The sequence below is a fragment of the Schistocerca serialis genome, chromosome 4, assembly GCF_023864345.2.
Source record: "Schistocerca serialis cubense isolate TAMUIC-IGC-003099 chromosome 4, iqSchSeri2.2, whole genome shotgun sequence".
Classification (NCBI taxonomy): Eukaryota; Metazoa; Arthropoda; class Insecta; order Orthoptera; family Acrididae; genus Schistocerca; species Schistocerca serialis.
The window spans coordinates 395,804,667-395,827,229 of NC_064641.1; the positions used below are offsets into that span (position 1 = coordinate 395,804,667).

Consider the following 22,563-nt stretch of genomic DNA (forward strand, 5'->3'; position numbering starts at 1 on the left):
CCTTCAACCAATCATCAGAGATGTGTTTGGAGGCAACCCAGTCAGGCTGAACCTCTTAGACACACTGTCCAGCGAGTGCAGCAAGATGGAGGTTCCCTGCTATTTTGGAGTGGCATTATGTGGGGCCGACGTATGCTGGTGGTGGTCATGCAGGGTGTATACGTGGACAAGAAAAAAAAAAATTCCCGGATTTTTCCCAGATCTCCCAGTTAAAAATACATTTTCTCCCAGGTGAAAATACACTTTTTCCATGTTAAGTGACAGTATACTTTCCGTCGGAACTGTGAAACTTATCAATCCTTTGAGAAGATATGGTTTTATACAGCAGCGTAGAATTTCTCAGCACTTTAGAAAACAAAACTCAGGGGGGAAAAACACGTTTTGGAAAGATCTTTGATAAGCAGCAACATGTACGCTGCAAATTTTCTTATTACGGAAGTATGAATTCGAATTCCAGCAACAGGAAAAGTTAATGGTTTAAGTTACTATACATAGTGTTGCTACAAGAAAAGCAAAGCTTTCGCATATAATATTTGTCTCTAAGATTAATAAGCTACAAGAGAAGCTAAGCTTTCACATATAATGTTGATCTGTTTAGCGCATGTTACGCTTTAAGATACGTCATACAAATACACCAGCAAAATTTTTAATACCGACATAAATCTCAGATCTGGGCTCAAAAATCTTCTATATGGCTCGTCATCAAAGAGTTGATTTTTAAATGAGAGCAAACGCTCTGTGATTTAAGAAATTCATTGTGCATTCGCACACATAGTTCATCTTGCATAAAAGAAAAATCTACTTTGAAAATATTCCCAATGACTTAGGCCTCAACCTGATATTAAGCTTTTCGATATTGTTTTCGGGACGTAAATTTTCTTGGAGTACCAGTACTGTATTATCTCATGTTTAGTTCGTTATTATGGCATAATGTCATACGTGCTAGAAGATGAAAACGTGCACTTGAAATTCAGCGAACAGTTAAAACTAGCCAATAGTGTGGAATTAAACACTTGATTTCAAATAAATTTACTGCCTCAGAGGAAATCTTAATAAAGGCCAAATTTCTTTAGCAAACCGACAAAAATAACTTTTATTGTTCTGCAAGGCGATTGATGCTTGACTGTCAGAAAGGTGGAAATAAAATAAAATCTGAAATTAGTAACATATTTAAGCCTTCCGTAATTATGTGAATGTATTTTAATTCACTTGATAGCTCCCAGCCACAGAAAACCGTCTTGTTTTCATTGGACGTGAGAGCAGTAAACGAAGAGGAAACAGAAAAATCACTAAATGTAAACACGGCTCACGTGGAGACTACCCCCCACTCCCACCACAACTCAGATTCCTCGGCGCACATCTTTCTGAAGAGTCTGATACATAAAACATAAATCTTAGAGAAAATGTAAGACATGTTATTTGGTCTTTAGTGAGCCAAAGTGCAGTGCCACGCCTCTTCAAACAATGTTCTTATACCGCACGTCACTGTATTGTGCTCTGTGGAACTCAAACATGCCATCAAACTATTTCAGGACAATGGAAATTAAAATGTCCTGTAGTGCCTCTCCTGCTCCCAGTTGGCCAGTTTGACATCTTGTCCCTCTAAAAAATAAAAATAATCGCAATTAATACTGGATGGGATAATTTGTAACTGGGAGAACAAGAACTCTTCAGAAAATCTCGCCTTTTTATTGCCTATTAGCTAATAACTTGCTCTTCTGTTTGACATAAAATTAAATGTAGGATACCGAAAACCAGTAAAGACAAGAGACAGGCAAGACAGTACACATTTCTACAGTCCTTAGGTCCTAGCGATTTTTCTCTCTAATCTTGCTGCAGCTTTACATGGCGTGCTTTCCTTTGTGCGAAAGAACTATTACCTCATCAAAGTTCATCAAACGTTTTGCTACATGAAAAATCGAAATGTCGTCCGATACTGAAAATGATGTTAATACATATAATACCCAAGACTGGTGTGGTTTCTCAATCTGATTACGTCTATTTTGTCACTGTGTGCTGGAAAAAACAAAATAGGCCTTTCTAATATTGCAGCAATTGTGACGCGCGCAGAATAAGCGAGACTGTTTTGGCAATAATGATCATTTTTATAGTATGACAATATAATTCACGAAGTACCAATACAAAATACCTATTTGGCCTACTACAATCAAAAAGCTTTATGTTTGGAAATAGTTTCACATTTCATTTGTATGCACCAATTTCCCATGAACGAGACTGACGCGGATTCCCCTGGCAGAGACATCACGTACCCTATGCACGCATTCAAAAGTCAACTCATAATTCTTTCAGAAATCAAATGTGTTAAAAAAATGTCCAAAAACCAGCAGGGGTGCGTTTCAAAATAGTATGAATAATCGATAGACTGACGTGCGCTGGATGTTAGATGCTTTGTGAAACAAAGTTTTTTTTCCTCAAGAATATAAATTTGTCCCCTCCCCCTGAACCTGCCGCCTGGTTCAGATACCACGGTTTGCAGCCCCCCCCCCCCTCCCCACTAGATCCGTGCCTGCTGCGCACATGTGAATCTGGCAGCTTGGTTGCGTCAGTAAAATTTTGCCGGGTACCCCATGAGGGTGGTTGCTGCTACTGTTGCTTACTCAGCCAATAGCCACATTTCTGTATCCAGAAGCGAGAGAAGGTATTACTCATACGTGACTCAACTGTGCGTGTGCATGAGCTCGCTCATAACTGCTTAAATTAATCTAATGTAAACAGTTGTGACGTCACGCTCTAAGTTTTTTTGTTTTTTTTTTCTCTCGATCATGTTTTAATGCCGCAGTATTATTCTGCAACAGCAGGATACAGTAATATCCTTTGATAGAGTATCGGTTCTTACCAGTCAAAATTACAAAAATTTAACTGAAAACTAAAACAACGAAAAATTCCCGGAATTCTAAAAAATTCTCGGGTTTTTCCCGGATCTCCCGGGTCATATACATCCCGTCATGGAAGGCGCCGTAATGGCTGTACCATATGTGAATGCCCTCCTCCAACCGATAGTGCAACCATATCGGCAGCATATTGGCGAGGCATTCGTCTTCATGGACGACAATTTACAGCCACACTGTGAACATCTTGTGAATGACTTCCTTCAGGATAACGACATTGCTCGAGTGAAGTGGCCAACATGTTCTCCAGACATGAACCCTATCAAACATGCCTAGGATAGATTGAAAAGGTCTGTTTATGGATGACGCGAGCCACCAACCACTCTGCGGGATTATTGCCGCTGAGGAGTGGGACAATCTGGACTCACAGTGGCTTGATGAACTTGTGGATAGTATATGCCACGACGAATACAGGAATGTATCAATGCAATAGGACTTGCTACTGGGTCTTAGAGGTACTGGTGCGTAGAGCAATCTGGACCACCACTTCTGAAGGTCTCCCTGTGTGGTGGTACAACATGCAATGTGTGGTTTTCATGAGCAATAAAAAGGGCAGAAATGACGTTTATGTTGATCTCTATGCCTATTTTCTGTACAGGTTCCGGACTGCTGTGTGATGCAAGATTTTTTTTGATGTGTGTAAAAATGGTTCAAATGGCTCTGAGCACTATGCGACTTAACTTGTGAGGTTATCAGTCGCCTAGAACTTAGAACTAATTAAACCCAACTAACCTAAGGACATCACACACATACATGCCCGAGGCAGGATTCGAACCTGCGACCGTAGCGGTCGCTCGGCTCCAGACTGTAGCGCCTAGAACCGCATGGCCACTCCGGCCGGCTTGATGTGTGTATTTCCATATTCAAATTTTAACAAAATGAATACCTTTCCTACACTTTTACGAGAATGAGCAAGTCATAGCTGTATGTGTAAGTCTGGTATGCATGTTACACTCATAATTAAGCAACAGAAATTTGAGCTCGTAGCCAAAGGAGCCCTGGATAATACCAATGATTCGGCGAGGCTTTGTATACTGTGACACTTTAATTCACAGCAAATCTTTCTGAACTGTTAAGTGTCTTAGAATTCCTTACATCAGGTAAATTAATTTCTCTGTGTCTTTCCTGGCAAATCACCAAACTGGAATATCATGTAAAGGATGTCTATGCTGCTTTTTCCAAATTAAATGTCGTAAATGTTGCTACTTTGTGCGCTCGCACCTTACTGATACAACTCCATTTACCCAATGACATCCATTATCCTACACAAATAACAGAACATTGGAATGGTTTCAAAACATTCTAGTTTGGTAATACGAAAGTGCAGATGGAAAAAACTGAAATGCGTATATATTATGGCTCTGTTTTCATTTCAATATTAGTAAAATGTCCTATCAAACTGTATCTTTTTTCCCCCCCAACAAAGAAGCATATGTTGGTATTCGATGTAGCTTAGGAGCCTGACGTATGATTTAAAACTGGTTACTGAAAAAGCAGATGAATTATGCAGGGAAAACAACTGGCTACTTAACACTAGAACACCCAGAGGGGTCAAAATAACCCTTTTGTGTTTTTAAGTGGTAGCTATGTATCACAGAATGATTGGGGCGACATTTTCTTTTATGAGTTTCACAATTTAGAATGTACTTTCAATACACTGAAAAATAGCGCATTTTGCGCAACTGATAATTTCTTGCAGAATTCACCTTTAATGCCCAAAGTGGTCATATTGACCACTTTAAGATAATACTTTGCTGGTATGCCTTATGTTTTCTTCATGCACTCTCAAAATTCATCTATTTTACGTATAATGCAATAATTAACTTTTGTTTGTACTATTGTATGAATGGAGTATCAAATGCTTGGCAATTGTTCATAGACCACTAGATAATCAAACAAATTTTGAAATGTACTACAACAGAGGCTCACATACTGCTAGGAAATGACAGCTGGTGAAACACCACAGAAGAAATAGAAGCATTTTATTGCAGTTAATTACCCTTGTGGTGTGGACGGTTGATGATGTCTGGTTTGTAAGGCACTCAACTGAGCGGTCATCAGCACCCGTACAAAGTCCCAATTTTTACACAGTCCAATCTAGCCATTGTCATGAATGATGACGAGGTGATGATGATTATGATGATAACACAAACATCCAGTCTCCAGGCAGTAAAATCCCCAACCTGGTCAGGAATCTAACCCGAGACCCCACGACCCAGAGGCAGCAACGGTAGCTACTAGACCACGAGCCGTGGACAGTGTGGATGGTTACAGAAGTAGAGACCTCCACATCTTGTGGTCACACTCCTGGGTCCCTTACCATTTTGTTTGGAAACCACGATTAGAAGTAGGCACTGTAAAATTCTGAGATTCTTGAGGTTCGCCAAGAGGTCTACATGCTCTATATGTTTACAGACTGATGAATTTGCATTGATTTCTGCTGTTTGGAAGAAATGCATAGAAAACTGCATTTGCTACACACTCAGACCTCTTGTAACTATAGATGAGCAACTCCTCCCCAATAAAACTAGGTGTCCATTCACACATTTCATGACTTAAAAGACTGACAATGGTGGACAAATGTACTGGCCAGTTGCAGACGTTGATAGCAAATATATTCTCAATGGTTTCCCTTATCTTGGTAAAGATATTGCATGATACAAATGAAAGATTTTCAGATTATGCCATGATGAGTCTTATGGTACCATTTCTAACCAAAGGCACAAACATTACTACAGATAATTGCTCCATACCCCCCACCCCCACATATTCCCAAGAAACTAAAGGAAAACTCAATCTTCATTGTAGGAACAGAAAGTACAGCAAGAAAAATATCATGCTCTGAGATCACTGAAGGCCCATCTGTATTAGACAAAAATTTTCAATCCTGATGATATTTCCTTGATGGTCTATCAAGGAAAAAGAGTAAAAATGTGCTGGTGATGAGTGCCCTTCATCCAAGGGTTACTATAAATACAGATGAGAAAAAGCTCCTGAACTAATTTATTACAACAAGACAAAGTATGGGGTTGACATTTTAGACAGACTAGCAAGACAGTAATTAGTAAAGGTTGTAAGGAAGCAGCATACTCACGCCATATGAAATTTATATGCTTTCCATTGTGTGCCAGCCTAGTCCGCTGTAACTAGCTATGACGTCACGAATGTTGCGCAATACCTTAAAAGTAAAGTAAATAATCTGAAAAGTTAATAGCATGTCAGGAGTGAAGCTAAAATAATTGTGTGTTAAGTTTCAGTTTGGTAACTTAAACAGTTTTCGAAATTTGGACGTTTTACATAAAAATCATCGGCACAACAGGAAGGAGCTAGATACTTCACAACTTATATTCGGATTCCTTTTTCATTGTAATTTAATGGAAACAGCATGCTGGACCTCACAAAGTAATATTTTGGTCGAAATTCATGATTTTCTGTTTTTGTGTCCTAAGAGTATGGGAGCGAGCTAGATTAAGTAAGTGATTACATAAAGCTAAGATGTTTAGATTTAGGTAGAATGGAGATAGGCTATAATAACAAATATGTAAGAAGTTTCAAAAAGGTAGCTATAAAACTACAGCTGTAGCGTCTCTCCAAAGGGCAAGTTCAGAGCTCATCTACTGCGTGCAGTACAACTAAAATAATTCTCTCACCAAAAGTATTTAACCTAGCCACATTAGAATTTTATTATAGATACTTAACCTGTTGCCAATTGCACAATTAAATCTATAGCTTCACTGAATGAAGCTAATAATTATTTGGTAACTTGTAGTGGTTTTCTGCTAGCCCCAGTGGCTTGTCAATAATGTAAATTTTGTCGGCTGCACCTTCGGCAGTCCGCACCGCGGCTATATAAATAAGAGCGTGTGAGCTAGAGTAAGCCCCCAGTTCTCTTCTAGATTCGTATCAGCGCACACTCCATGTTGGAAGCCGCGTCGCATTTGTGCAGTTGCCAGGAACAGACTTGGATGCCATATTTCGTAACTCAATATGCACTTAACAATGAGTTCACATTGGGGTAAAGAGTTAATAGCGGAACAACTTCAGTAATTTATTCTGTTTGTGTATGTCGTATTTTCATGTGTCATTGCAGGACAGACTTTCTACCTTTACTAGCATGGCATTTGATGAGTATTAACATCAAATTTTGGCTAGCATTCACTTTGAACATTTACATTGATAACAATTATTGAACAGTTTCGTTATCTAGGGATAATAGGATCTGCGCAATAGACTGAACAGCTCTGATAGTACAATAGCTGATATGGGTAATCATTTGTCTGGAATTTTACGCTTCATCGTTTTCAGAATATAGTAAAAATTGTTATAGTAAACCACATTTTCTATGAATCCCAGACATCATTCTAAATCCTCAGCGTAATAAACTTCAATAATGAAGAACTTTTATTCTCCTTCAGAGTGGGCACAGTGAACCCTAATTGCAGGCATCACGTTTTTGCTAATCACTTTCTGGTTGCCAATATTGTAGTTAGAGAGCCTGTGTTGAGAACTGCAATACAAATAATAGAAATAATTCTTTAATTTTCCACCCGCCGCCCCACAAGGTCTCCTCAAGAAAATGGACAGTACACTCCTTATACAATATTCTTGATCTGGTTAGAATAAATACATATGTAGTAATCAGAGCTGTTACAGGGAAGAAGATCAAAAGAATAATTTTTATTCGGCAACTTGCAGGAGAACTATGCACAGAGTATATGAAGAGTCACTCACTCTGTAGGACCATAGACAATTATGAAAACAATGGAAATGAAGACAAAATAGGGCATCTCAAGTTCTTATAAAGTCTCCAATTGTAAGAAAACCACTTTCAAAAAGTACACAGAGAAAAATGAGTGCAACTGTGTACAAGTAGGAACTAGCTAATACTGATTTAAACATAAATAATTAAATTTTTCTATGCATTTAAAACAAAGTAAACCCCCTGACTTGCTTACTCTTTTTTGGGTTTTACAGGTTTCAGTGCTATTTGTTTATTTTTTAATAATGATATTTGTGTTCTGTTACATTTTATTCACAATTCCTTAACTTAAATGGTATATAAATCGCACAAAGGCATTAAAGCATAATACAGGCATACAATTTTGAAATAATAATTCGAAACATTTCTGTGTAGTAGGGATCAAAACGGCCCCTGAGTGTGTTAGAGGGCATCTTTGTGGTAACCAATACAAAACCTCTAAATAAAATTTCTTGATATGTCCAGATCAGTATGACAAGAGGAGGAGGAGGACAAAGAAGAAGACAAGGATGACAAGGGGGAGGGAGGGAGGGAGGGAGGGAGGGCAGCACTAATATGTGGAAAAACTTCAGATGAGCTACTACAGAAATGTCAAAAATCATTCTGTAAAACAGAGACTGTTTCACATGCTTTTTTCATTTAATCAGTCTAAAACTTCTATCAGAAGATAAATCGATATGCAATACTTGAATGATATTTTCAGTTGTGTGTCACATATGAAAAACATAATATTAACTAAATTGAAACTGGAATATTTAACACACATTGAAGGTGTTTAAGTAACTTCTGCCAGCAGCATCTACTTGTCCAACACTGGATATACCTCAAAAGGCAGTTTGATAAAGGTGATGGATGTATATATTGATCACAAAACGAACTGTGTGTATAATAATTTGCACAAATTTCATATTACGCTGATGTTAATTAATTCTATACATGTGTTTGTCCAAAACTATTAATTCCTAATGAGTATCAATACCTGAAATGTATAGCAAAAAATTTAATTATTTGGTTACACAGTAACTCTACTTGTATGCTATTTCATCACGTTGATGATAACAGTTGTGGGTGCCCTACGTCTAAGATGAGTGTCAGATAGCATACAATAATTTAGAATCCATCGGCAGCACTGTCAAAAAATAATGTCTTTGCCACCAATGTTAGCTGAATTAGTTTTAAAGGTAAACTGGAGCAACTAAATTACTTTCCATGAATAAATTCTGAAAGTTACTTTATAGGTAAGAACTTTAAGATTTAAGAGTTCTCTTGGAAAAAATAAGGATTATACAGTTCTGGAATAGTTTGAATGATATTATATTCGCATTATTAAAGAGCAGAATACAATTATTGAGATCATAAAAAATGTTATGGTAATTAAATGAGAGTGAGCTAGTAGGTTTTCAGTATGACACAAGAAACAAAACTAAAGTGTTCTGAAAAATAAGATCCTGTGTAACAACAACAACTTCCAACTTCCAACTCTTAGATAAATGTAGTTCTGATCACTGTGTGACTGGGTTATCCACAGTTGGCAAAAGCAGCCAACACTGCAGCAGCTTTCAGACGAAGCAAATAGAAGATTATGGAAATCTTGCAGCTCAGCAAAATAGTACAGTGCCATAACATTATAAACTAAATAGTATCATCCAGAATTTGGAAGAAAGGATATATTCTAGTGATGTGACAATATGGGAGAGGCTTATTTCAGAGTGGTTAGACTCAGGTGTGAAATGACCGCTTTGCCATCAGCATGAACTAGGCTATCAATATGTTCTTGACCCCCACCCCTCCAATATAAATTTATGCAAAAGCAACTGAAACAGATTTCCATTACCAGAAAGAATGAAAGAAGTTTGTTTACATCTGGGCCAACAAACGTTAATCAAGAATGTAACTTCACTGACCATGAATCTGTTACTCAAAAAGTTAACTTTGTTAATTAATGATAAACAGTCTTGTGTCCAGCTATGCCAACAAAGAACAGTTAGTATTTAGTTACCATCCCTTTTTATGAATTACTGCTGTTAGTCTTTTGGACACTGACACACATGTTTTTAGTGACTGCACAGCACTTATTTCTCCACTCTGAATATCTTTCAGATGTTCCTAACTTCTGATGTTATGTTTGCTAACATGATCTCAGAGTCCATTATGGGTGTTCTCTATGGGATTTAAATGTGGGGACTGGGGTGATGTCTTCAAAGTGTGCGGAGTGCTGTACACAATTTGAAGCCTCACAATATCAGCAGTATGCTTTGGATCATTCTCCACCTGGATGCAATAATCATTTCCTAACCTCAACCTCTCTGCACTCTTTTTAAAATTGTTTTCAAGAATCCTCTTGTATGCACACTTGTCCAAGATCCCATCTTAATACCACCCGATGGAACTATATAACACGATACCATCACATTGTTGCCTCAACATTTTCTGCAGTTATCATGTTATTAGGTTCCCATGCTGTATTTGGTAACCTCCACTTTGTAACATATCCATTGCCCTTGTATAAGCAGAATTAACTTTCGTCCAAACAGAGATGATGATATCGGAATTCTGATTGCTTCACCAAATACAGATTAGCAAATTCTAGACTTTTTCTGATTCACACAACCGATGTATGGTTTCCTCCAAGGAACCTAATAGTACCCCAAAACTGTTTGCAAGGCACAATATGAATACAATGACTGTGTGGTTGGGGCATAAAGCTTACATCCAATCATGTCTATCTACTTGGGTACATTCAAAAACTTACACCCTCTGACGGGCTACAGGATAAACACAGTATAAATTGTGTGATAAATACATGAATTATGATAATTCTATACAGTTTTCAAGAAACAATGGTAAAATTTCTATGTTTACAAATTCAACACTACTAAATATATACTGCATTGTTTATGATACATACACTGTCAAGTAACTGGAAGGATAAAAATTTTACTCAGCAAGTGGTTGCAGGAGAACACACAAATAAATGTATTTGAATTTGCTAGCATTCAGATCCAGTGGCTCCTCCTGGCAGAAGGGTTGAAGGGGTTGCAAAGAGGGGCTGCAAAGAGGGGCTGCAAAGAGGGGCTGCAAAGAGGGGCTGCAAAGAGGGGCTGCAAAGAGGGGCTGCAAAGAGGGGCTGCAAAGAGGGGCTGCAAAGAGGGGCTGCAAAGAGGGGCTGCAAAGAGGGGCTGCAAAGAGGGGCTGCAAAGAGGGGCTGCAAAGAGGGGCTGCAAAGAGGGGCTGCAAAGAGGGGCTGCAAAGAGGGGCTGCAAAGAGGGGCTGCAAAGAGGGGCTGCAAAGAGGGGCTGCAAAGAGGGGCTGCAAAGAGGGGCTGCAAAGAGGGGCTGCAAAGAGGGGCTGCAAAGAGGGGCTGCAAAGAGGGGCTGCAAAGAGGGGCTGCAAAGAGGGGCTGCAAAGAGGGGTGAAAGTAAAGGGCTGATGGTTTAGGAAATTGGGAATGTTTGGAGAAGTTGCCCAGAACCCCACCCCAGGGGAAATTTACCTGACAGGGTGAGAAGCAAAGACATTGTTGGGAACTGTACTGCATTAAATTTGAAAACCTGAGAGCTTGAAGGTGGAAGATACGGTAATATGCAAGACAGAAATTACTGCTGAAGCATTGTCCGTGAGTTAATAAGAGCGAAAAGCTAAGAGCATTGCATGTGGCAGATGTGGGAGGGGGTTGGAGAAAAATAGACATGTCAGAAAATGAAACACAAAGAAAACTTAGGGGGAGTGGAGAAGGGAATAATTACTGTGAAAAAATGCTGAGACCATGGAAATTAACAAATTATGGGTGATTAGAACCAAGAACATTTTGTAGCATTAGTTACCACCTGCAGAGTTCTGAGAAACAGGTGTCTGGGGGAAGAATCCAGATGGCATGTGTGGTGAAACAGGCACTGAGATTATGACTGTCATGCTGCAGAGCATGCTCTACAACAGTATTGTGCGTTGCCATTATACTCTGTACCTAAGCCCATTCACTCTAAATGATACGTTAGTGGTAGTCATGCTGATGTAAAAGGCTGAACAGTGTTTACATAACAGCTGGTATATGGTGTGTCATTTCACAGGTGGCTCCACCTTTGATAGTATATTATTTGCCAGTTACAGGGCACAGGTCAAGTCTTACAAGGCACAGGTCAAGTCTTACATTTGGGGTGGTCACAAGGGGAGGTGCCATATGGTAGGGAGATGGGTGCAGAAAGAGAATAGTGTCTAATAAGGATATTGTGGAGATTGGAATGGCGAAGAAAATTTGTTCAACATGTGGCGGGCAAAATGTCTGAGAGAATGGACCTCCTCTCAAAGCACGATTTTTGGAAGACATAGCATTGTCACAGTAGCTGATTAATACGTTCAAGACCAAGATAATATTGAGTGACAAGGGGGTGCACTCCTACACCCTTTTTGGTTTTTGTTTTTGGAGTGTACAGCAATACCAGCATTTGATGTGGCGGTCCAGGAAATCTGTTTTTTAACTAAGCTTATGGGGTAATTACGTCCACTGAAGGTTGAGGTAAGAGTGGTGGTGTATTGCTGTAAAGCATCTGCATCCGAGCCAATATGTTCGCCTCGAATGCCAAGGTTGTACGGGAAGGAACGTTAGACATGGAAAGAATGGCGACTGTTGAATGTATCTACTGTTTCTTACAAGGGAACCTCCCCATCGCACCCCCCTCAGATTTAGTTATAAGTTGGCACAGTGGATAGGCCTTGAAAAACTGAACACAGATCAATCGAGAAAACAGGAAGAAGTTGTGTGGAACTATATAAAAAAAAAAAAGTAAAATATACAAACTGAGTTGTCCATGCACAAGATATGCAACATCATCAAGGCTAGTGTGAGGTCATGAGCGCCGTGGTTAGCGTGAACAGCTGCGGAACGAGAGGTCCTTCGTTCAAGTCTTCCCTCAAGTGAAAAGTTCAATTTTTTATTTTCAGACAATTATCAAAGTTCAGGCACTCACACAATCAACTTTGCTCTCCAAAATTCCAGGACATGTTCAGATTTGCTTGGACGTATGCAGGCTTTGACGGTCTACACAGAAAAATTTGAAAACGTTAAAAACATGTTTTGACAGAGCACAGGGAAAACTGTGCGACTGTGAAACTGTTACATTCATTTGTTGCAGTTTATGTGACAAACTCTTATGTTTTCATCACTTTTTTTGGGAGTGATTATCACATCCACAAGAAAACTTAAATCGGGCAAGGTAGAAGAATCTTTTTACCCATTCGCCAAGTGTACGAGCTAGGTGGGTCGACAACATATTCCTGTCACGTGACGCACATGCCGTCACTAGTGTCGTATAGAATATATCAGACGTGTTTTCCTGTGGAGGAACCAGTTGACCTATGACCTTGCGATCAAATTTTTTCGGTTCCCATTGGAGAGGCACGTCCTTTCGTCTACTAGTCGCACGGTTTTGCGGTTCGGTCGCAAAACACAGACACTAAACTTATTACAGTGAACAGAGATGTCAATGAACGAACGGACAGATCATAACTTTGCAAAAATAAAAAAGTAAACTTTTCACTCGAGGGAAGACTTGAACCAGGGACCTCTCATTCCACAGCAGCTCACGCTAACCACAGGACCACGGCGCTCCTGAGCTCACACTGTCCTTGATGTTACATATCTTACACACGGACTACTCAGTTTGTATATTTTGCTTATTTTTTTCATGGTTCCACACAACTTCTTCCTGTTTTCTCGATTGATCTGTGTTCAGTTTTTCAAGGCCTATCCACTGTGCCAATTTATAACTAAATCTGAGGGGGGTGCAATGGGGAGGTTCCCTTGTTAGCAGATTTAAAGCTAACAGAAGTGTGTAGCTGACCCTCCTACCATTGTCTATACCAGCCCTGTAACTGAGAAAACATGTACTATCGAAGGGAAAGCCACTCGAGAAACTACACGTTGTATACCAGCTGTTGCATAAACCCTGTTCGGCCTTCTACATCAGCATGACCACCACTAATTTATCAGTTAGGATGAATGGGCATAAACAGAGAGATTATACTGGCAAAACACAATATCCTGCTCCATAGCATGCTCTACAACATGACAAGTCATGACCTTGATGCCTGTTTCATCACACATGCCATCTCGATTCTTCCCCAGACACTACTGTCTTAGTACTCTGTTGGTGGGAACTGGCATTAAAACATGTCCTCGGTTCTCACCACCCGCCAGGTCTTAATTTATGTTAATTTCTTTGGTCTCAGCATTTCTTCATAGCAACTATTCCTTTCTTCACTCCCTTCTTGTTTTCTGCAGCTTTCATTTTCTTACATGTCTATATTTCACCCCCTCCCCCCTTATGCTGTTTTGTCAGTAATTCCCGTCCTGCTTATTACCCTAACTTCCACCTTTAAGCTCTCAGTTTTTCAAATCTCATTTGGTGGAATCCCAACGATCTTTCCTTCTCATCCTACCTGTTGAGTCTGCCCTGACCCCGCATTCTGGGTGACTTTTTCTGAACACACTGCATTTTCTAGACGACCAGCCTTTTTTCTTCAACCCTCTTCCTTCCCCTTCAACTCTTCTGCCAGAAGAAAGGCCCACTAGCACCAAAAGCTTGCAAATTTAATTAGATTTATGTGTGTATTTTCCTGCTGTCAACTACGAGTAGATTTTTTATTTATCCAATTACAGTATGTTTTCAAAAATTGATTGTTTCTCTTGCTATGCAATGTAAAGTAATATGTTATTTGAATACTTCTGTCAGCCTCCTTACTCTAATCCATAATGAAAAACAGATAACATCAGCAAACATACAACGAAAGAAGTTCCACTGACCTCCCCGATGAAATCAGCAGAATGAATCTACTGGCTGCTAGGTTGTCTGGCCCACTTCTGTTCACTATTGCGCATTTCCTCTGCAACCTCCTTATATTATAGACACTGTTACAGTAATGTTACTGCATTAGATGCAGTCTGGTAAGTTTTTGGATGTCAAACACTCACCAGAAGTATTCCATTTGCTGCATTTGAAACATTAAGCAAGTTGTTCAGAAAGTTGTCTTCCTGGTGGATCTAACAATCACTAAACAAAATTTTTGGGGAATCTATGAATGTGTTTCAATTTATACAGAAACCTACATATAAAACCTGAAAAGAAATACAGCAAAAACTGTTCTGCTTAACAGTTTCAGCATTTATCAAACATCTATTTTCATGTAAATGGGTTCATCAAAAATAAATAAGGAGGAAATAAATTAATTTTTGGCAATTTAATTCCATGTAGGTCACGAAAACCAATATGTTACATTGTTACAGTAAAACACACACTACTGGGAAGTACATGCTCAACAATTACAGATACTATTATTTACAGAGTAATAGTTATACTGGACTTCCATACAATATCCATTACAGATTTCACAGGAACTTTCAAGCCACCAAGTATTAACCACTAGTGGTAACTGACAGGAAAAACATATCAACAGTACCAACACAGCAAACAAATCTTCAAGAATGACATGTCTCTAAATGGACATAGTAATGATAACAGCAAAGCCCAATGAAAAAACTGATAAGCATATACAATTTCTATCAACACAAAATTCCTAGCACTTGCCAGGAATGTAACAGTTTTTACAACAACAAAAATTGCCACAATTCCACAAATGTGTATCCATACAGTGCCGAAAAAAAACTTGACACTTTAGTTATGGTGTGCAAGCAATAGAATAGAAGAGAATGATTTCTAAACATATATATATATATATAGTGACAGCAAACTCAGAACGCATAGTATTAACACTTCACAGTGGAAATTTGGCTGTTTAATATCACATTGTTGAATTAATGTTCAAAGCAGTTAAAATATTGTTAATTCCCTCCTGCTTTTTTAAGTGTCATTTCAGCAAAGTCTTGCTCCAAGTCTTTCTTGTCAGAATTACTATCCTTCTTCTGTCTTGCACCAAATATAGAACTCCCCACTCTAACATTTGTGCTACCAAGCTCGATCTGAAAATCAAAAAGAAATATAAAAACATCAAGATGACTTCACTGATAAATATTTTTGAAAGCATGTTCGATGTGGACAAAGTTTAATGTATTTGTTCAATCAAAATATTAAATCAAGTTAATGCAAGTTCATCAGTACATAATGCTAATTAAAATGCTGTATGGCAACACTTCTGAAATATGAAAAATGTACAAATGAAATGAGGGCACTCCATGGTAAAGATTATCCGATGAATCTTTAACAATGGTCAGTGTGTTTGTCGACATAAATATTGTGATCACTTAAGGAAGGGGAAATACAGGTACACTCCACTTCAAAATATTAACAAAATTGAGAAAAGTAAGCACACAAACTGCATACTTGAAAGTTGCTAGAAATTTTTTTTATATCTTACCAGTTATGTTCCTTACTGGACACTGGCCACAGTAATAGCTGTGTTGCAAATTTAATTCTATAAAATAAATAGAACTATCAACAGTATCAGTGCAATATACTGTGTTGATTGGACTGCCTCAATTCACTCGCTGTATTGTACTCTTTTTTAAATTTCTGCTTCACTAAAGCATAACAACTGCATGTTATTTCATTTATGCAGCTTTGGGCATGTTCCTTAAGTCTTTGATTAAATTTTTCACATTTTTTTGCTATTTTCGTGTATGTACGTACAGGAGCAATTCAATGGCATGCAAGTCACCGTGGCAGGGAGCTAGCCATACAACAGAAACGCTTTTTCTTTTAAAATTCATATTTATTGTATACACAAGCTTAAGTTTATCATTATTAATCTCTACACACTGCTTCACTGTATGTTTTGTCATTCAGAGATTACTTATCAATCATAAAAAAGCATTTTCTTTGCAGGAAGCAGGAGAGAGGGGGGGGGGGGGGGGCGGTGAATTTTATTTGCTTGAACCTTTTGATACAGAGCACTCGTACGTGCAACACTTCATCTAATTGACTATCAACATTTCTTCACCATGCAGAGAGTAGGAAACCATGGCTTGCCAGTGTAGGTAACATGTATTTTAAGTCTGTTTTCATTGTCACAGAGCATGTGGAAATGCAATTCACTTGCTACAGTATCGTTACACTATAGCAAGTCTGGCATTTTTTGCACTTCGTTAATTTAGAACTCTCATATTTGACTAATCTCAAAAAATTATCCATGGTGTATACGTGGACAAGGAAAAAAAATTCCCCAGGTTTCCCGGTTGAAAATACACTTTCTCCCGGACGAAAATACACTTTTTCCGTGTTAAATGACAGTATACTTTTCCTCGGCACTGTAAAAACTTATCATTCCTTAGAATGTTTATGGTTTTCTACACAGACGTAGAATTTGTCGGCACTTTAGAAAATGAAACCTAGGGGGAGGGAGGGGGGAATACGTTTTGGAAAGATCTTTGATTTGCAGCAACAAGTACACTGCTGCATTTCTTCGTTTTACAGACGTATAAATACGAATTCCACCAAACACCGCATGCTACTTTCCGAAGCAATGAAATCTAGAGTGCAACGCACTTTTGTAAGCCAGTCATAGCTCATGTCTCGTGATCTAGGCAGCTGATGACAGCATGGGACACGTAGTGTAGTCAATCAATAGCAAGATCACTTAAGTAGTGCGAACACACAAAGAGAAAAGTTAATGGTTTAAATTAACATACATAGTTTTGCTAGAAGAAAAACAAAGCCTTCACAAATAATATTGGTCTCTAAGATTAATAAGCTGCAAGAGAAGCTAAGCTTCCACATATAATGTATCATTTTGCGCATGTTACACTTTAAGACACATCACACAAATGTGCCAGTAAAATTTTTAATAACTATGTAAATATCTGATCTTCTGGGCTCTAAATTCTTCTAGATGGTCGTCCTCAAAGAGTTGATTTTTAAGTGAGAGTCAAACACTGTGATTTAAGAAATTCATCGTACATTCTCACACATAGTTCATCTTGCGTAAAAGGAAATTTACTTTTAAAGTAACACTTTTCAAACCACCATTTGCAATATTTTCCCGCGACCTGTTAGAAACTGGTTCGTTTCAGCAGTTGCCAGAGTGTGCCAGATAGCAGGCGTCACTGCGCCAGTGCAGCTACGATGGCGCAGGAAGCCCGCATGCTTGTACGTGGAAAATATTAAAAGATCTTGCATTATGTCAGAAAAGAAGCAAGACATCAAAGAATACTTCAGGAGCATCGAATTTCGTGAACTATACTAAATACATAATTCAGCTTAAAGTGCACAATCGTATGTTCAGATTCGGATGTAAATTTTCTCGAGTACCATTACTGTATTATCTCATGTTTGGTTCTTTATTATGGCATAATGCCATATGAGCTAGAAGATGGAAAACATACCTTTAAATGCAGCGAACAGCTGAAACTAGCCAAGAGTTTGAAATTAAACACTTCGTTTCAAATACATTGACTGCCTCAGCGCAAAATATTAATAAAAGCCAAATCTCTTTAGCAAACCGACAATAATAACTTCATTGTTCTGCAAGGTGATTAATGCTTGACTGTCAGAAAGTTGGAAATAAAACCTGAAACTAACAACATATTTTAGCCTTCCGTAATTATGCAAACGTATTCATTTGGTAGCTCCTGGCCACAGAAATCCATTTTGTTTTCATTTGATGTGAGAGCAATAAACGAAGAGGAAACAGCAAAATCACTAAACGTAAACACAGGTCACGTGGAGACTACCCACCTCCCCATTACAACTTAGACTGCTCTGTGCATCAGCCCTGGATTTACGATATTTCCGAACTGGAGCAATTTAGATAGTGGCGCCCAGCCACACATCTGTAGCCAGAAGCGGGAGAAGTACTGCTCATAGGCGACTCAACTGCGAATGCGCAAGAGCCCGCCCGCAACTGCTCAAATGAATCAAATGTAAACAGCTGTTATGTCACGCTCATCGAAGGAAATTTGTTGTTAGGAAGCACTGCATATTCTTCCTAAAGCCTTTGACACGCTTTGGTTGGCAGACACTTGTATGAGCACTGTGTTTTGTTGTTGTATATGGCGCATTTCCTTTTCGACATAAGTTTTATTTATTTATTTTTTTTTTCTTCCTCTCATTCATGTTTTTTTGCTGCACCATTATTCTGCAGAAGCGGGATACAGTAATATCCTTCGTTAGAGTACTGGTTCTTACCAGTCAAAATCACAAAAATTTAACTGGTAACTAAAACAAGGAAAAGTTCCCGGAATTCTAAAAAATTCCTGGGTTTTTCCCGGTTTTCTTCTGGATGAAAAAATTCCTAGGTTTCTCCCGGATCTCCCGGGTCGTATACACCCTGTTATCACTTTTACCCAAATAGGATGTCTTTTCTCTACTTTCATGGAGACATTTATAAAATGTAGGAGTTTCCTCAAGCCCTTTACATACAGTACTCTAACATCACATTACTACCAATAATTTCTTTGAACATGTCTCCATTCTAGTCTATACCTATACCTACATGATTACTCTGCAAATCATACTTCTTTGACCCACCTTCAGGCTATTTCTCTACCATTCTACTCTCTAACAGCACGTGGGAAAATGAACACTTAAATTTTTCTTTACAAGCTCAGCTTTCTCTTATTTTATTATGAGAATCATTTCTCCCTATGACAGCTGGTGACAAAAACGTTTTTTCACATTTGGAGGAGAAAGTTGGTGACTGTAACTTTGTGAAAAAAATCACACCGCAACAAGAAACACCTTTATTTTAATGACGGCAACCCCAACTTGATCATGTACATAATACTCTCTCCCCTATTTCGTTATAATACGAAACAAGCTATCCATCTTTGTACCTTTTTGATGCCTTTCATCAATCGCATCTGGTAATGATCACATGTTTCACAGCAATGCTCTAGCAGGGAATGGACAAGTGCAATGCAGGCAACCTCTTTAGAACAACTGTTGCATCATCTTAAACGTTCTACCAATAAAACAGTCTTTCGTTTGCCTTCCCCACAACATTATCTATGTTGTTATTGTTGTTGTTGTTGTTGTCTTCAGTCCTGAGACTGGTTTGATGCAGCTCTCCATGCTACTCTATCCTGTGCAAGCTTCTTCATCTCCCAGTACTTACTGCAACCTACATCCTTCTGAATCTGCTTAGTGTATTCATCTCTTTGTCTTCCTCTACAATTTTTACCCTCCACACTGCCCTCTAATGCTAAATTTGTGATCACTTGATGCCTCAGAACATGTCCTACTAACCGGTACCTTCTTTTTGTCAAGTTGTGCCACAAACTCCTCTTCTCCCCAATTCTATTCAATACCTCCTCATTAGTTATGTGATCTACCCACCTAATTTTCAGCATTCTTCTGTAGCACCACATTTTGAAAGCTTCAATTCTCTTCTTGTCTAAACTATTTATCGTCCAAGTTTCACTTCCATACATGGCTACACTCCATACAAATACTTTCAAAAACGACTTCCTGGCACTTAAATCTATACTCAATGTTAACAAAATTTTCTTCTTTAGAAACACTTTCCTTGCCATTGCCAGCCTACATTTTATATCCTCTCTACTTCGACTATCATCAGTTATTTTGCTCCCCAAATAGCAAAACTCCTTTACTACTTTAAGTGTCTCATTTCCTAATCTAATTCCCTCAGCATCACCCGACTTAATTCGACTACATTCCATTAACCTCGTTTTGCTTTTGTTGATGTTCATCTTATATCCTCCCTTCAAGACACTGTCCATTCCGTTCAACTGCTCTTCCAAGTCCTTTGCTGCCTCTGACAGAATTACAATGTCATCGGCGAACCTTAAAGTTTTTATTTCTTCTCCATGGATTTTAATACCTACTCCGAATTTTTCTTTTGTTTCCTTCACTGCTTGCTCAATATACAGATTGAATAACATCGGGGAGAGGCTACAACCCTGTCTCACTCCTTTCCCAACCACTGCTTCCCTTTCATGCCCCTCGACTCTTATAACTGCCATCTGGTTTCTGTACAAATTGTAAATAGCCTTTCGCTCCGCTCCCTGTATTTTACCCCTGCTACCTTCAGAATTTGAAGGAGTATTCCAATCAACATTGTCAAAAGCTTTCTCTAACTCTACAAATGCTAGTAACGTAGGTTTGCCTTTCCTTAATCTAGCTTCTAAGATAAGTCGTAGGGTCAGTATTGCGCCACGTATTCCGATATTTCTACGGAATCCAAACTGATCTTCCCCGAGGTCGGCTTCTAAAAGTTTTTCCATTCGTCTGTTAAGAACAGCGTTAGTATTTTGCAGCCGTGACTTATTAAACTGATACTTCGGTAATTTTCACATCTGTCAACACCTGCTTTCTTTGGGATTAGAAGTATTATATTCTTCTTGAAGTCTGAGGGTATTTCGCCTGTGTCATACATTTTGCTCACCAGATGGTTTTGTCAGGACTGGCTCTCCAAAGGCTGTCAGTAGTTCTAATGGAATGTTGTCTACTCCCGGGGCCTTGTTTCGACTCAGGTCTTTCAGTGCTCTGCCAAACTCTTCACGCAGTATCATATCTCCCATTTCATCTTCATCTACATCCTCTTCGATTTCCATAATGTTATCCTCAAGTACACAGCCCTTGTATAGACCCTCTATATACTCCTTCCACCTATCTGCTTTCCCTTCTTTTCTTAGAACTGGGTTTCCATCTGAGCTCTTGATATTCATACAAGTGGCTCTCTTTTCTCCAAAGGTCTCTTTTTAATTTTCCTGTATGCAGTATCTATCTTACCCCTAGTGAGATAAGCCTCTACATCCTTACATTTGTCTTCTAGCCATCCCTGCTTAGCCATTTTGCACTTCCTGTCGATCTCATTTTTGAGATGTTTGTATTCCTTTTTTGCCTGCTTCATTTACTGCCTTTTTATATTTACTCCTTTCATCAATTAAATTCAATATTTCTTCTGTTACCCAAGGATTTCTATTAGCCCTCGTCTTTTTACCTGCTTGATCCTCTGCTGCCTTCACTACTTCATCTCTCAGAGCTACCCATTCTTCTTCTACTGTATTTCTTTCCCCCATTCGTGTCAATTGTTCCCTTATGCTCTCCCCGAAACTCCGTACAATCTCTGGTTTAGTCAGTTTATCCAGGTCCCATCTACTTAAATTCCCACCTTTTTGCAGTTTCTTCAGTTTTAATCTACAGTTCATAACCAATAGATTGTGGTCAGAGTCCACATCTACCCCTGGAAATGTCTTAGAATTTAAAACCTGGTTCCTAAATCTCTGTCTTACCATTATAAAATCTATTGGATACCTTCTAGTATCTCCAGGGTTCTTCCATGTATACAACCTTCTTTTATGATTCTTGAACCAAGTGTTAGCTATGATTAAGTTATGCTCTGTGCAAAATTCTACCAGACGGCTTCCTCTTTCATTATCTATGTATTTGTTACAATTTAAGTTACTCATATTTTTATTTTCTTGATATCTTATCTAACTGGCAGCCTTTAAGTTTCTATTATTTCTGCCGGCCGCGGTGGTCTCGCGGTTCTAGGCGCTCAGTCAGGAACCGCGCGACTGCTACGGTCGCAGGTTCGAATCCTGCCTCGGGCATGGATGTGTGTGATGTCCTTAGGTTAGTTAGGTTTAAGTAGTTCTAAGTTCTAGGGGAATTATGACCTAAGATGTTAAGTCCCATAGTGCTCAGAGCCATTTTTTTCTATTATTTCTGATATTTAACATTTCTTTTCAGACTCATGTGGATGACCTCACACTTTTCCTTATTCACCAAGAATTGCCACTTTTCACACCACTCAGATACCACAGGTCTGCGACTAAAAAACTACATAGGAATTTTTAACATTTTCTTACAGATTTTGAACTCCCAAAAACAGGAAAAATATTCAAAAAATCTATCATATCGGTTTTTTGTGTATTGCAGTATTTATGTTCATTAGTAATAAACCTATGTGGTTTTTTAATTTAAT

At 38.6% G+C, this 22,563-nt stretch overlaps 1 protein-coding gene across 1 annotated transcript in view; it reads right to left on the reverse strand.

Annotated features, from left to right (window-relative positions):
- Window positions 1-14,886: 14,886 nt before the first annotated feature.
- The window catches only part of LOC126474926 (pyridoxal phosphate homeostasis protein), a 95,534-nt gene continuing 87,857 nt past the window's right edge, over window positions 14,887-22,563 (reverse strand). Inside the window, exon 6 of the mRNA XM_050102439.1 lies at window positions 14,887-15,640. Coding sequence (XP_049958396.1) covers window positions 15,503-15,640 — 138 coding nt within the window. The 3' untranslated portion in view covers window positions 14,887-15,502. The remainder of the gene's footprint in view (window positions 15,641-22,563) is intronic.